We start from the raw sequence: 14,980 nt of genomic DNA on the forward strand, positions 1-14,980 counted from the left end.
GTGATATGCCAATTGCTATTTACCCTTCATAAGGACCCTTTTCATCGAATCCGTTCCGACTAAAGTGGGAGAGACTGGCACCCGCTAGCCACCTTATGCACCAAGTGCATGTCAATCGGTGGAACCTGTCTCACGTAAGAGTACGTGTAAGGTCGGTCCGGGCCGCTTCATCTCACAATACCGTCGAAACAAGATTGGACTAGTAACGGTAAGCATATTGAACAACATCAACGCCCACAACTACTTTGTGTTCTACTCGTGCAAAGAATCTACGCAATAGACCTAGCTCATGATGCCACTGTTGGGGAACGTAGCAGAAATTCAAAATTTTCCTACGTGTCACCAAGATCTATCTATGGAGAGACCAGCAACAAGTAGAAAGAGAGTGCATCTACATACCCTTGTAGATCGCTAAGCGGAAGCGTTCAAGTGAACGGGGTTGATGGAGTCGTACTCGTCGTGATTCAAATCACCGATGATCCTAGTGCCGAACGGACGGCACCTCCGCGTTCAACACACGTACAGCCCGGTGACGTCTCCCACGCCTTGATCCAGCAAGGAGAGAGGGAGAGGTTGAGGAAGACTCCATCCAACAGCAGCACAACGGCGTGGTGGTGGTGGAGGAGCGTGGCAATCCCGCAGGGCTTCGCCAAGCACCATGGGAGAAGAGGAGGAGGGAGAGGGGTAGGGCTGCGCCAAGAGAGATCGAATCGCGTGTTATGGGCAGCCCCTAGGCCTCATATATATAGGGGAAGGGGAGGGCTGCGCCCCCTTTAGGGTTTCCCACCCCAAGGGGCGGCGGCTAGCCTCCAGATGGCATCTGGTGCGGCGGCCAAGAGGGGGGGGAGGAGTCCATCCTCCCCAAGGCACCTCGGAGGTGCCTTCCCCCTTGAGGACTCTTCCCTCTAGGGTTCCCTAGGTGCATGGGCCTCTTGGGGCTGGTGCCCTTGGCCCATGTAGGCCAAGGCGCACCCCCTACAGCCCATGTGGCCCCCCGGGGCAGGTGGCCCCACCCGGTGGGCCCCCGGGACCCTTCCGGTGGTCCCGGTACAATACCGATGACCCCGAAACTTGTCCCGATGGCCGAAACAGGACTTCCTATATATAAATCTTTACCTCCGGACCATTCCAGAACTCCTCGTGACGTCCGGGATCTCATCCGGGACTCCGAACAACATTCGGTAACCACATACAAGCTTCCTTTATAACCCTAGCGTCATCGAACCTTAAGTGTGTAGACCCTACGGGTTCGGGAGACATGCAGACATGACCGAGACGTTCTCCAGTCAATAACCAACAGCGGGATCTGGATACCCATGATGGCTCCCACATGTTCCACGATGATCTCATCGGATGAACCACGATGTCAAGGACTTAATCAATCCCGTATTCAATTCCCTTTGTCTATCGGTATGTTACTTGCCCGAGATTCGATCGTCGGTATCCAATACCTTGTTCAATCTCGTTACCGGCAAGTCACTTTACTCGTTCCGTAACACATCATCCCGTGATCAACTCCTTGGTCACATTGCGCATATGATGATGTCCTACCGAGTGGGCCCAGAGATACCTCTCCGTTTACACGGAGTGACAAATCTCAGTCTCGATCCGCATAAAACAATAGATACTTTCGGAGATACCTGTAGTGCACCTTTATAGTCACCCAGTTACGTTGTGACGTTTGATACACCCAAAGCACTCCTACGGTATTCAGGAGTTACACGCTCTCATGGTCGAAGAAAGAGATACTTGACATTGGCAAAGCTCTAGCAAATGAACTACACGATCTTTTGTGCTAGTCTTAGGATTGGGTCTTGTCCATCACATCATTCTCCTAATGATGTGATCCCGTTATCAACGACATCCAATGTCCATAGCCAGGAAACCATGACTATCTGTTGATCACAACGAGCTAGTCAACTAGAGGCTCACTAGGGACATATTGTGGTCTATGTATTCACACGTGTATTACGATTTCCGAATAATACAGTTATAGCATGAATAAAAGACAATTATCATGAACAAGGAAATATAATAATAATACTTTTATTATTGCCTCTAGGGCATATTTCCAACATAATTTGGTAAAGAAAAGTTTAAAAATTGTTAGTTGCCTATTCACCCTCCCCCCTCTAGTCAACCATATCGATCATTTCAGAACATGTTAAAGACATCCACCTAAATGCAGATGTAAAAATACTTTCTACATAAGCATCCTATTTGTACAGTAAATGTTGATCTTGAGACTAGGGTTCTGAGTGGAGAAGAGATCTTCAAAATTGCCACATCCAGAGAGTATGTGAACTTCTTTTTAAATATCCATTCAATAACAGCCGCTCACAGATCACAGTGTCCTGGATTTCTTGCTAAGAGCAACAGATCAATTCAGCGTTAATTTTTGCACTTCAAAATTGGAGCGGGCTACAAGCACAAAATTCAGTAAAATAATGGTGGCAAAAGAAAGCAACCTCAAGATGGAAGAATAATAGTGAAACAAACAATGTGATTCAGTGTTACCAATGTACACAAAGTACCGCTGTTTCGTTTTTCAAGCAACTGTGAAGGAACCTACTATAACTTGCAGCTTGATACTTTGATCTGTGAGCATGAAACATCATATTCTATCAAGGTAAAGATCACTTTACCTAGCAAATCATTATTTGTACAAAGAAAGGAACAAATTATGCATTCATATACTCACATGCTGCACTCTGAGCATGGTATTATATTCTCAAACACCAAATTCAAAAGCTTGTTTATTACCAACTAAACATAATAGTTATACATATAGTAAATAATTAACCGAACTCCTAAAATTAGGATGCATAATGGAGCCAACATAAAACTACAAAATCCTCTCATATAAATATTTTCAGACATAATAAACTTTGAAGGCACAAAAGTACGATTTCATCGGAACATCCATCAGTACATTGTCTCACTGATTGTTCACATAAGGTAACTAACAACAAGTACCACGATACATTATTTCCCTCATCGGTGATAGCTACTCTATAAACTCAGTAGACTTCCCGTATAAATGCCAATGGACTTGGAATCTCCCAATTCTAACGAATCAAGAAAGGTGTCATTTCTTGGATCATAACTTCGCAGAAATCCATCTCCTGGTTCTCCACTACCAAGGATACCTTGTAGATAACCCTCTGCACTGAAAAATATCCTCCCATCATCTAACATTAGAAAAGGATACATACAAGGCCTAGCAACATGTGATGGCATGCTGTATTTCTTAACCCAGATACATTTCTCAAAATCTGTCAAAAACCACAAGGCCATAGATATGTTATGAATATTGTGAACCATAACTAAACATCCATTCAATTCAGCCAATGATAACTCAATTTCAAGTTTTGAGTAACTGTAATCCTCGTTTTCTTGCACAAACCTCTGCACCTGTTGTGGACCATGTAGAACACCCCACTCTTCTGTCTCGAGGTTGAACGAAGCTACGCTACCAGACTCAATGGTTATAACCCCAGTTTCAAAGTATGTGGAATAGAAGTCCATCAAGAAGTACACCACCCCGGTGACGACCACACATCTTATCTCGCGACCAGTACAGATATGGGACGGAGGGTCATGCTTCCTCCTCCATCTTCCATGGTTCATCTCATTAAAGGTGATAATCTCACATACCTTTCGGTCACCAATTGTAGAGACACGGAGTGCCTTGTACTCTCTGGTAGAGGAGACCTGCCCAAACGCACACGACTCGACTTTGCAGTGCCACTCTTTTATTCCCTCCACTTGTAGCTCATGCACCAATTCCTCTGAGAAATCAGTCGGCAAGGTGATGGTAGATCCAGTGGCCGGGTTCAACACCCAGAGATCCCGAGAGTAGAAAATCCAGTTGAAGCAGATGAGATCTAGCCGCGTGCGTACAACACGGATGCTATCGCCCTTGCTTGAGATCTGGCCTACCGGATCGCCCGATGACTCGTTCACTAGAACAATTTCATACCCGGTGCTTGGTATCCGCTTCAGCACATTGCCGGAAATATCTGAAATTGCAACGCCGTTGGTCCCACTATCATCGCAATAGGCTATGGCAAGGAGCGGGGGCGCCGTGTGGTGGCGGGACTTGTGCGCCGTGATGAAGAGTGGGTCGAACGTGAGGGCGCGCCAGGAGGGGCTGACGGTGCGCAGGCGGCAGAGCTCCTTGGCCGGGATGCGAAGGAGGATCTCGTACAGCGCATCGGCAGGCAGGTCGTCGGATCTGGAGGCGGAGGGGCGCAGCTTCGAGGACGACATCGCTGCGGTAAGTAGATCTCGTGAGCAAGCGAGCGAACCAGATCAATGATGGGTTCAGATGGGGTTGTGTGCGGAGGAGACGAAGGAGTTTGTCTTACCGAGAGAGGTGGCGGCGAGCAGGCAATCGCCGGAGACGAGATGTCAGAGGGGAAAGCGCCTGGCGGTGAATCGATGGCCGCCGCACTGGTCTAGGGTTTGGTTTAGGCTGGGACAGCAAGGGATCGATGCAAAGTGTCCGCAACTCCCGAATTTCCCAATTTCGGTTAAATAAAAAGGGAAACACTTTACAACAGACGTCGGATGGAAGTCATTTGTCAGACCAGCCGCACGCCATCGATTCGCTTAAATCTCACGGTCAAGGGTGGTTTCGTCGTTTGATGAGATTCCAAAACAACCCATTCAATTTTGTCGCGCATACTCTCCGATAAGGCAATAACACCTCCCGCATTGACCCCATGTCCCCACCAGCCTCAAACTCACCCCATCGCTCGTCCTCGTCTCCATCGCCTACTCTCATGCCGCCGATCTTGCCAATCCCCTCGCCGTCCTCACCTCTTCATCATGAACAAGCCCCGATGTGTCATCCCAAGAGTGAAATGTGTCATTTATCCATTAACTCAAACCGATTGCACGCTTTAGGCCAAGTAACCGAAGAATCGATCAATTTAAACCATAAACTCGTTTATTTGATCAAATAAGGCAAAACTGTTTGAGGGGGTAAAATACGGCCATGTGGCTGCCATGTCAACATACCTTAGACCCCTAGCGCTTTGGTAATTTGTAGTGGGTGTTTTTTGCAAACTGGCCATCACAATAAAGTGGCTGAAGAAAAAAAAAGATCCTGGTCCATGGTACTCGAACTCGTATCGTACTATTAGGAAAGAGGGATTACCTAGAAGACCACTTAGTACAATTACTGGTTGAAGAAATGAGAAGCAGCTGGCACTATTTTCCAATTTCTTTACATAGGAAGTACCTCGCAAGCAAAGCCAACAAAGACGGAACACCATTCTGATGGAAGCAATACAAATTATGTACAGAATTATTCAGGAGTTCTTTAGCCACATCCAAATAGCGTGTGGCAGACATGCATGGCGTAGCAAATTTAGCAAATGCACAAGTTATACAGCAAGCATTCTATTGCGACTTCGCATCTTCGCTGCTGATACCACAACGACGATGGAGCCTAGCCGACTACTACGTATTAAAGTTTCTTTCTAGCGATACACACACCGAAACCAAGATCGACACCAGGAAGGCCGCCGATCAGATCAGATCAGACCAGAGCCTACTCGTCCTTGGAGGCGTGAGTGGCGGACACCGTGGAGACCATGGAGTCGACGCCACACTTGTTGCGCACGTTCGAGCCCCTGCAGATCTTGTAGTAACCCTTGTCCCCCCAGTTCTCGCCCCATGAGTTCTTGATGATCCAGTAGGGCTTCTCCTTGAAGCGGGAAGGCGCGAAGCCAGACGCCCCGTAGCCGACGAGAAGGACACCGTGGTCGAGGTGTCTGCCGCAGATGTATGGGCATGACACTCCGCCGATGTATGTCTGCATGTATGCGGCGTTGATACCGACTGCACAGGAGAGGAAAAATATGTGTCAGTGGTTTCTAATATATATAGATTGATTGTTCCATGTGCTTAGAAACACAGATCTGGGATGTAAACTCCATGTGAGACAGTTATACTCACTGGCCAGCGGTCCATATTTCACAAGGTTAGCAGCAATCTGTTCTTCATCAACAGCGACAACGCTGAAGTTTTGAACTGAAGCAGCAATCTTGGACTTCTCAAATTTGCAGGTACCGTCCTTCCCGGTGTAAGGGTAATCCTTTTCTCTCTCAAGGCCACCAGATTTCAACAGATAGCTAAAGGCTGAAGTCATCAACCCACCATTGCATCCAGCATTGCATGAATCAGGTTCTGCTGGGTCGCACTGAAAAATTCACAATATGATGCAGCATATTAAGTTGAGGCGCCCATCAAGGTAACCAGGCAATAAAAGGTAATATAATTGTTCTACTACCCCTGAATTCGCATTGCAGAAAGAATTGTTCAATGCAAAACAGCACGGCATCTACCTTACTACTCCCTCCGTTCCTAAATATTTGTCTTTCTAGACATTTCAAATGACTACTACATATGGATGTATGTAGACATATTTTAGAGTGTAGATTCACTCATTTTGCTCCATATGTAGTCACTGGTTGAAATGCCTAGAAAGACAAGTATTTAGGAACGGAGGGAGTAGTATTTTTCTAGACAACAGTTTCATGTGATACCAGTGGTTCTCGACTGGAGAAGATAGGTAAACTGAGATAAATACAAACAAACATGTAGTACCATTGAAATAAAACTAAGTAAACAGCAAGACAGCACGGGTAAAAGGCCCTTCAACAAAAGTTGGATGCCTCACACTGCATATGAGTAAAATGGAGCTACGGTTGATGTGCCCTTACAGGTACTAGTACGGGTCACAGAATCTTATACCATGTATTACACATACTAAATCCCATGTAAAAGAAATATTTTACAATTTGGAGTCATGAACCAAACATCGGGCACTACCAAAGGACACATCCTATGCAATAATTACATTTTTCATTTCCCTTATTGGTTTGATGACAGCAATATAAGACCTACCCAGCTAACAGTTTGCTTCTTTCCCATTCAGTTAGAGATCAGAATATCAAGTTAAGTGGCATCCAGTTCAATGAGTTGACAATATAGAAATCATCAAACAACTTCGGTTAATTACACAAAAAATTCAGTGGCTATGCCTATTCTGGTGGATGGACAATAAGCTGGATAGTCCATAGAGATCAAAGTGGCACCCTCACAGCTCACCCGCCGAATCAGTGAATAAGCACAAGGCGCCTTGGTGAATACTGAATACTGAGTCACTGACCGATGATAGGTCTGTCTCAACCTATCCATTATCCTAAATTATGACATCCATCCACTCACCAAACATTTTTATCTTCATCTTTATTCTAGGTTTGAAGCTATCATCTCAACAAAAGGAAGGCTTTAAGCTACCCCACCCACCACCACCAACAGGTTCTCCACAGTAAGTTTGAGGTGATTACTATGTTGATTATTTTGGTTCTTTTCATAAAAGAAGTCAATCGCTTTTGTTGACTGTTAACTAGTAATAATCTAACAGGATCTTGCCACTCTTGTCCTCCAAATTTCCCTTGTAAAGTTTTCCATGGAATACTGATCCCAATTCCCCTCTCAGAACTCACCTAGACCCTTTATTTCGTTTGGTGCGTTGCCCAATCAGAAATCGACAACATAAAAAAAAAAAGTCTACGCCAACGGACAAAACATAGTGACATGCCACAAAAATCCAACCTATCTTGTGAACAATCAACCAATCACAAAAAAGGAAGAAAAAGGAGCCTCACCTCATGGTCGCAGTCGACCAGCTGCTGCTCGGAGAGCACCTCCATCTTGCCCGTGGCCAGGTAGTTGGCTCCCTCCAACGCCCCGGACGCGCTGAACGACCAGCACGACCCGCACGAACCCTGCAAAATCAACAAGGTCAGGGGCGGAGGCCAGATCGGGAGATAAAACGGCCAAAGAATCAGGGGGGGACCTGGTTCTTGACGGGGCCGACGGCGCCGTGGTCCCTCCAGTCGAAGTCCTCGGGGAGGCCGTCGGTGGGGAGGACGGGCGCGTCGTGCGCCGACCCGGCCATCTCCCGCAGGAACGACCGCCGGGTCGTCTTGAGGCCCAGGAAGGTCCGGCGGAACTCGGCCGGGGTGAGGTCGGAGAACTTGGTGACCCCGTGCTCGGCGGACGGGTCGAGCATCTGGTGCCGGCGCGCGCGGCGGAGGTTGGCCTTGAAGACGGAGAGCCGGTGCGCGTGCTCCTCCGCATCCCTGTAGGTCTTCCCGAACCGCTGCACGAAGCCGAGGAACTGCGAGTCGAGCTCCAGGTCGTTGTCGAGGGGGTCGGCGCCGCCGACGACCTGCCGGATCAGGGGCTCCTCGTCCCCCGCGGCCGCCGCTGCCGGCGCCGGGGAGAGGAGGAGGCCCAGGAGGACGAGGAGAGCGGCCACGAGGCGATGATCCATTGGGGGGATTTTCTTGGTTGCTTGTCTGGGTGGGTTATCTTTGCTTCGGCTCCACTTCCTGTTGCTTTATAGGAAGTTGTTAAAGGAGATATTTTGTGTTTAGACTCCTGGGTGCTGTTCTTTTTGCAAACGGGCCCTTTGAGATTCATGGATTATCCAAAGATATTTTACTCCTCCTTGTTGGCCCCACGGTATATACCCACCGTGGACGGTGGTGTCCGGAAGAAGAAGCTGACTCGGCAGGGGCCACGTCTCGTTTTGTGTGTCGAAAGTCAGGCTAGTGCCATTGACGAAAATCGATGACCTGGCTGATGGGAACAACCTGCACACAAGCCCCTGTAACCTCGCTTTATTAGCTAGCACCAAGGAAGTTTTCCCTCTTTCCATGCTCTTGCTGGCAACCATCTAATTCATGGGTTTTAATCATATACAATATGTGTTTGATCGCACAATTTATGTAGATGAGCTTGCTCGTCGAGGATACTTCGTCCTCATATGATTGTGATGAGGGTTTGTTCAAAAAAAATGGCTTTGAGGAGGTTGCATTGTTGCTAAATGAATGATGGGTAGAGAGAAACATGAAGAGGAAGCATCCAGGTTCGCAAAAAAGGCGTGTGAATATTATGGAACGAAACAGCTAACTATGACCAACTCGTCCATGACTACTTTCCGGACAAACCCATGTGTCATCCGCATCTCTTAGGCCAACACTTCCATATGTCAAGAGAGCTTCTTATGTGTATTTTCAGTGATATGGAAGCGAACACGAAAAGGAAAAAACTTAGTATCTTGACATGGTAAAGAATTTGGTTGAGTTGCTCTTATTCGCTGCAAACTTTGCACATTAATTGGCTAATATGGCTCATGCACATTCGCGTCGATGTGACACACATATAATTATCGTTTTTTCAAATTGAGGAGCTTGTCACCCCAATTTTATTTTATAATAGAAAAGAAACCGATAAACAACATCCAGGCCCATTTAAGTGTTCCAAATCTCAAACCAAGGAAGCAAACACATGCACCCTATCATGACAACATGTGCAAAGGGAACACATGCAGCAGGGTCATCACACATGACTCCTCGGCACTATGAAAATGTAAGTATTATGCATAAAACTACATCATACACTAGTATCAAGTATAACAAAACTACAACAAAAGAGGCAAAGAAACAAGGTAGACCGGAAGATAAAGCAATTTTCTCCTGGAACTTTTTATCTCTCTCGTATGATCATGAGCTTAGAGTCTAACCTACTCCAAGTGTGCACGTCCTCGGTGCCCATCCTATGCTCTTGGCAAAGAAGCCCATATCAGTCTCAGTTAGCAATGATGCCATGGGTTGAAGCATCAGTCGACCGCCACTTTTCTGCATACCGTTTCAATATGATATCCAATAAGAAATTTGAAAGGAGAGCACACCACGATCATGTGGGTAGACATGATGAAATGTAGCAGAATTCCTGGCTTCCAACAAAGTCCAAATTATTGTTGGCGCACCCACGGTCACTACATGTATGTGTTCTTTGGAGAAACTCTCTATCCATCCACTAAACTATTTCTATTTTGGGGGATGTTGCTCACACGAGTCACACTTTTCATAACACTCCACACAAATCTTGCAACAACAAGTTATAGAAAAGGTGTTCTGCAATCTCCTCATGATCACAAAAACTACACTTAGCGTTATTTCCTTTCCAATTTCTTCTAACAAGATTATCCCTAGTAAACACACTATTCCTAAACACTAGCCATATGAAAACTTTAATCTTCAAAGAATTTTTTGCATTCCACGTCGTTCTATGCGGCCATACCACTTGATCAGTTTTCAGAGTTAAGTACAATGATCTAATAATAAATTTACCAGACTTGGTTAAAGCCATGTATACTTATCTTATTTGTCAAAAATAATTACATCTCTACATATATCCTTAGGCTAAGCCCACATGTCAGTAGGTTTTCCCCATAATACTCTTCTACATCTAACTTTGCTCATTTCATCTTCTGGAGCTTTAATAAAATTTGCACTGAGGTAAGTACATATAATTTGGTAAGATGCAGACATAAAGGCCTATCTCCAATCCATAAATCCTCCCAAAAAGTGTCCTCTCCACATCACCTACCATCTTTCTACCATACAATAGGAAAATAGGTTTAACTTTCATTAAACCTTGCGAGAAACGAGACTAGCCAGGTTTGCTCTTACATGACCTTGAAGTAGACTTTCCTATGTATTTTTTCCTAGCTAGCCTCTGCCACACACCCTGTTCATTTTCAACTTTAAAAATCCATTTGGAAAGTAAACAAATGCTCAAAACATCTAGATCAGTTACACCAAAACCACTCATATCCTTGTGTCTACACACATCCTCCCATTTAACCAAATGGTACTTTTTTGTGTCTTCTTCCTCCTGCCATAACATTCTTCTTCTATAAAAAATCGTCTTTTTACTAGGACCTTTAGGGAGTTCCAATAGAGAAATCATATACAAAGGTATGTTGCCTAAACTTGAATCAATTCAAATCAGTCCCCCTCCACATGAACCACCTCTAGCCATCCATACCCCTGTTTGAGAATTCGTCCAATTAACTTGCCGATTAGCCTATTAATCCCCTAGTCGCTAGCCAACCGAGCAACTACCAGTTAACGATTTCCTTAAGAATGATCCACGCACATAATTTCTTCTCCATTTTCTCCCATGGCCAATCCCATTCACTATTACGTAGTCTAACTGAATTAACTAGAACACATAAGTATTCAAATCGTAATTCCTACAGCACAAGTAAAAATAGCAACATAATTGTCTTGCTTCTCTATAGCTCTACCAAAACAAAAAAATGTCGCTCTTATGAAAAATCACTTTTGAACAAGAAAAATGTTGAAATAGATAAATAATTAACTTTACATTTCCAACACTTCCCAACTCATCTTTAAACACAAAAACAATGTCATCTGCATAACGTGGCACGTTGATACCATTTCGCAATCAGTGTTGCGCTAGATTCTGACTTAGACCTTGTTCATGAGCTTTTTCCATCAACAAAAGTAAAGTATCTATTGCAAGGTTAAAAGGATTGGGGACATGCCCCTGGCTCAAACCTTTTGTATTTTAAAAAATGACCAATCTGGTCATTTACCATTACAACTACTTTGCCTCTCTCAATGGATTACATAACCCAACTACTAAATTTATGAGAGAATCCTTTCTTCTCCATAAAAAATTCCAGAAACTCCCAATTAATTTTGTTGTATGCTTTCTCAACATATATTTAGAAGAAAACAACACTTTCTTTTTTCCTATGAACTTTAGGTAAAACAGTAACACCATATAGTATATATTTCCCCTTTATAAATAAATATAGCATTGAGAAAGCATTGAGAAAGCATTAATTACTTTAGTAAAAAATAAATATAGCATTGAGAAAGCATGTGGGTTTGTATTGTTAAAGAGTTTCAGCTCCATCACATTTAGAAAGTAAAGCTAGCATAGAATATCTAGCTAGATCAGGCTCTCCATTATAAAAATCACTAAAAGCAAGTAAATCATGACCTATAACATGTTAATATTTTTGATAAAACTATTGGTAGATCATCATGTCCAGGGGCCTTATTATGCTTTACAATAACTTTGATCTCCTCTAAAGTAAACACACTATCCAGAAGGATTATGTCCATCTCATCCAATACATCAATATCTAATTTATTGTCCAAAAATACAGTGCCCAAAATTGGTTTTTGTAGAAACCAATGGAAATAACAGTCGATCCTTATCACCATGTGCACCAAAAGAAACACGTCCCTTAGGGTTTCTCTTTCCCTCTCACATTTGCAACGACTAGGGCACTCATACCTTTCAAGCTTCGGCAAGACCGTGGATCCACCTCCCCTCTACCCGCTGCTCAGGAGGCCGGTGGTGGGGAAAGGGTCCCGGTGCCTCAACTCCGGCTATTAGTTTAGGCTAGGGTTTTTCCTCACAAGGGCAACGTTCTGGCGGATGGCGGCGCTCCGTCTTCGAGTTTCTCTTTGAGGCTTCAATCCTCTTTGAGTTTTTCCATTGGGACGGAGGAGCGCCGATGTAGATTCCTATCATATCCTTGAGGCAGCCAAGTTAGGGTTTCTTCTCATGCGTGTGTATCGACGAGATCTAATGTCAGACGCTTCAGATTGATTCAATGGTTCAATGGCAATGACTGTACTTGTGTCGTGTTAGTCCTTAGGGGCTTGTGCATGAAAACTTCTCGGCTATCATTGAGAAGGTTAAGCCGACTCCAGTAGGGGAGCGCCGACGGCTCGTTTTGACGGCGATAGTGATCGTTCATGGCGTGGGGTGCTCGATACAATCTTCGACTCCCTCCGTCCGGAAATACTTGTCCTACAAATGGTTGAAAATGGATGTATCTATAACTAAAATAAGTCTAGATACAATCATTTCTAGGACAAGTATTTCCGGACGGAGGGAGTATATCTAAATAGCTAGCCCCCCACTAACATATTTGAAGGAAATATGTCCTAGAGGCAATAATAAAGTTATTATTTATTTCCTTATATCATGATAAATGTTTATTATTCATGCTATAATTGTATTAACCGGAAACATAATACATGTGTGAATACATAGACAAACAGATTGTCACTAGTATGCCTCTACTTGACAAGCTCGTTAATCAAAGATGGTTATTTTTCCTAACCATAGATATGAGTTGTCATTTGATTAACGGGTCACATCATTAGGAGAATGACGTGATTGACAAGACCCATTCCGTTAGTGTAACATCCCAAATTTTTAATTTGGAATGTTATACAATAGATCATCATTGCATATCATATTTTATTGCATTTTGGCTGATCCTAGAAATTTCACGCAACTCAAGGACCCTCGGAGAGAGCTGGGAGTTTCGTTATTTTCATATTTGAGTTTTCTCAAATTTTGAAAATAGGATCATTTGATTTTATTTATTTTATCTTCAATTATTTCTATTACAAAAATATGAGAGAGCGAATAAAATGACTTTCCCAAAATAAAGAAATATTGAGGATTTAATAATAAAATCAAATAAGATTATTTTGGTTTTATTTGCTATTTTTTGAATTTGTTTTGGCATTTTTAGATTTTTATTTATTTTTTCTAGAATTTTTTTAGTTTCGGCGAAATTTATTCTAAAAAAAAAGACCCGCGCCCGACTAGGCCAAAGGCCCAGCCGAGCCAGGTCGGCCCGCCAGGAGCCGCCGCCTCCTATGCCGTGCCCCCGCCGGACTCGGGAGTCCGAGCCGGGGACGCCGCCGTCGACCCCCTCCCCAAGCCATGCCCTCCCTTTATAAACCCCCACCGGAGCCCCCCTAGAGCCCTGAACCACCACCGCCGCACCCCACGCCGCCAGCCGCCGCCGCCCCGCACCACCCGCCGCCGTCCGGAGCCCCGCCGGACCTCGCCGGAGCCCGACTGAGGTAGTCGCCGCCGCCGTTTTTCGGTTTTTTTAAATAAAGCGGTTTTCCGGTTTATTTATTTAGCGAGCGTTCGCTCGTCCATTCGTTTTAACGAACGCGTTCATCGTTTAGTTCCAGATAACGAACGTTCGTTCGTTAATCTGTTCATCGTTTTTCTTTTTCTCGGATTAAATCTACGATTTTTCTGATCGCGATTTCTGATCTGATTTTTGTTTTAGTTTAACTTTTCGCTCGTTTATCGGAATCAGGCGATTCAAGCGCCTGGAGTTTCATCTCGAAACCCTCTTTCCGTTTAACCAACTCAAACAAGTTTTTGCCTTTATAAAATTTGACCTAGATCCAGAATAGTAAACGAAACTTGTTTCTTTTGCCGTTTGTCTTTCGTTGCTTCGTTCGATTTGATTCTTTTTGCCAACCGGAGTTCTTAAGTTGAACTTTCTGGTTAGATCTCTTATTTGAGTTTTACCCGTGCACTAGTTGAGTGCTTATTGTGTGCTTGTTTGTTTGCGATAGAGTACCCAGAGTGCGCCGCTTGCTACTTCGAATCGCTAGGTTTTGCGGATCATCAGCAAGGCAAGTAACACTTTGATCATATTTCCTAATACCCAGTTTTTATTGCATTAGATCAACCCTCACACACTGCATGATTAGGATATAATTAAATTGTGGGTTTGGTTGTAGATGAGGTAGTACCTATCACCTGTTATTTATCAAACCTTTGGGAGTTACTTCTATGTTTGCTTATTATGCCATGCTATGCTAGTAGACATGGATTGGGTGAGTGAAATCCATGACAGATGTGAGTTTGTTAAATTAATGGTTTATCTAAGGTGGCAACTTAAATACACATCTGGGTGGATTGAGGCACCTGGGTATTCCATCGATTGCCTGTTTTTCTTTTGGACCGCCACCCAGGCTCAAAGGGATGATGAGATTATTCATACTAGAAACTTCCGTGTGCAGCTACAAACTACTATGGGCTCTAGCATAGTTGATTAAGTCGTGCGAACTCTTACAGTGGTAGACTAGCAGATGTAGGGGATGTAAGTTGGTACGGTCTACCCGTTCGTAAGGTGCAAGCGCTTCTGAAAGACTATGTCTCGGTCATCCGTTTCTCAAACACCAGATAGTGCGAGAAATCCAACGGAGAAGATCGAGTCTTGTGGGGAAAAGTGCAC

At 44.3% G+C, this 14,980-nt stretch overlaps 2 protein-coding genes across 2 annotated transcripts; both read right to left on the reverse strand.

Moving 5' to 3' along the window:
* Window positions 1-2,921: 2,921 nt before the first annotated feature.
* LOC119297775 (putative F-box protein At1g47765) lies at window positions 2,922-4,468 on the reverse strand. The gene is made up of 2 exons (XM_037575428.1): window positions 4,371-4,468; window positions 2,922-4,274 (listed from the first exon to the last, which is right to left on the reverse strand). The coding sequence occupies exon 2, from the start codon at window positions 4,270-4,272 to the stop codon at window positions 3,013-3,015; it is 1,260 nt and encodes a 419-aa protein (XP_037431325.1). The 5' UTR covers window positions 4,273-4,274; window positions 4,371-4,468; the 3' UTR covers window positions 2,922-3,012.
* A 786-nt stretch (window positions 4,469-5,254) lies between these two features.
* On the reverse strand, window positions 5,255-8,404 carry LOC119302647 (cysteine proteinase 1-like). Its single transcript, XM_037579690.1, has 4 exons — window positions 7,877-8,404; window positions 7,686-7,805; window positions 5,968-6,211; window positions 5,255-5,850 (listed from the first exon to the last, which is right to left on the reverse strand). The coding sequence occupies exons 1-4, from the start codon at window positions 8,354-8,356 to the stop codon at window positions 5,561-5,563; spliced, it is 1,134 nt and encodes a 377-aa protein (XP_037435587.1). The 5' UTR covers window positions 8,357-8,404; the 3' UTR covers window positions 5,255-5,560.
* Between the last annotated feature and the right edge of the window lie 6,576 nt (window positions 8,405-14,980).

Source organism: Triticum dicoccoides, chromosome 5A (assembly GCF_002162155.2).
Source record: "Triticum dicoccoides isolate Atlit2015 ecotype Zavitan chromosome 5A, WEW_v2.0, whole genome shotgun sequence".
Lineage (NCBI taxonomy): Eukaryota > Viridiplantae > Streptophyta > Magnoliopsida > Poales > Poaceae > Triticum > Triticum dicoccoides.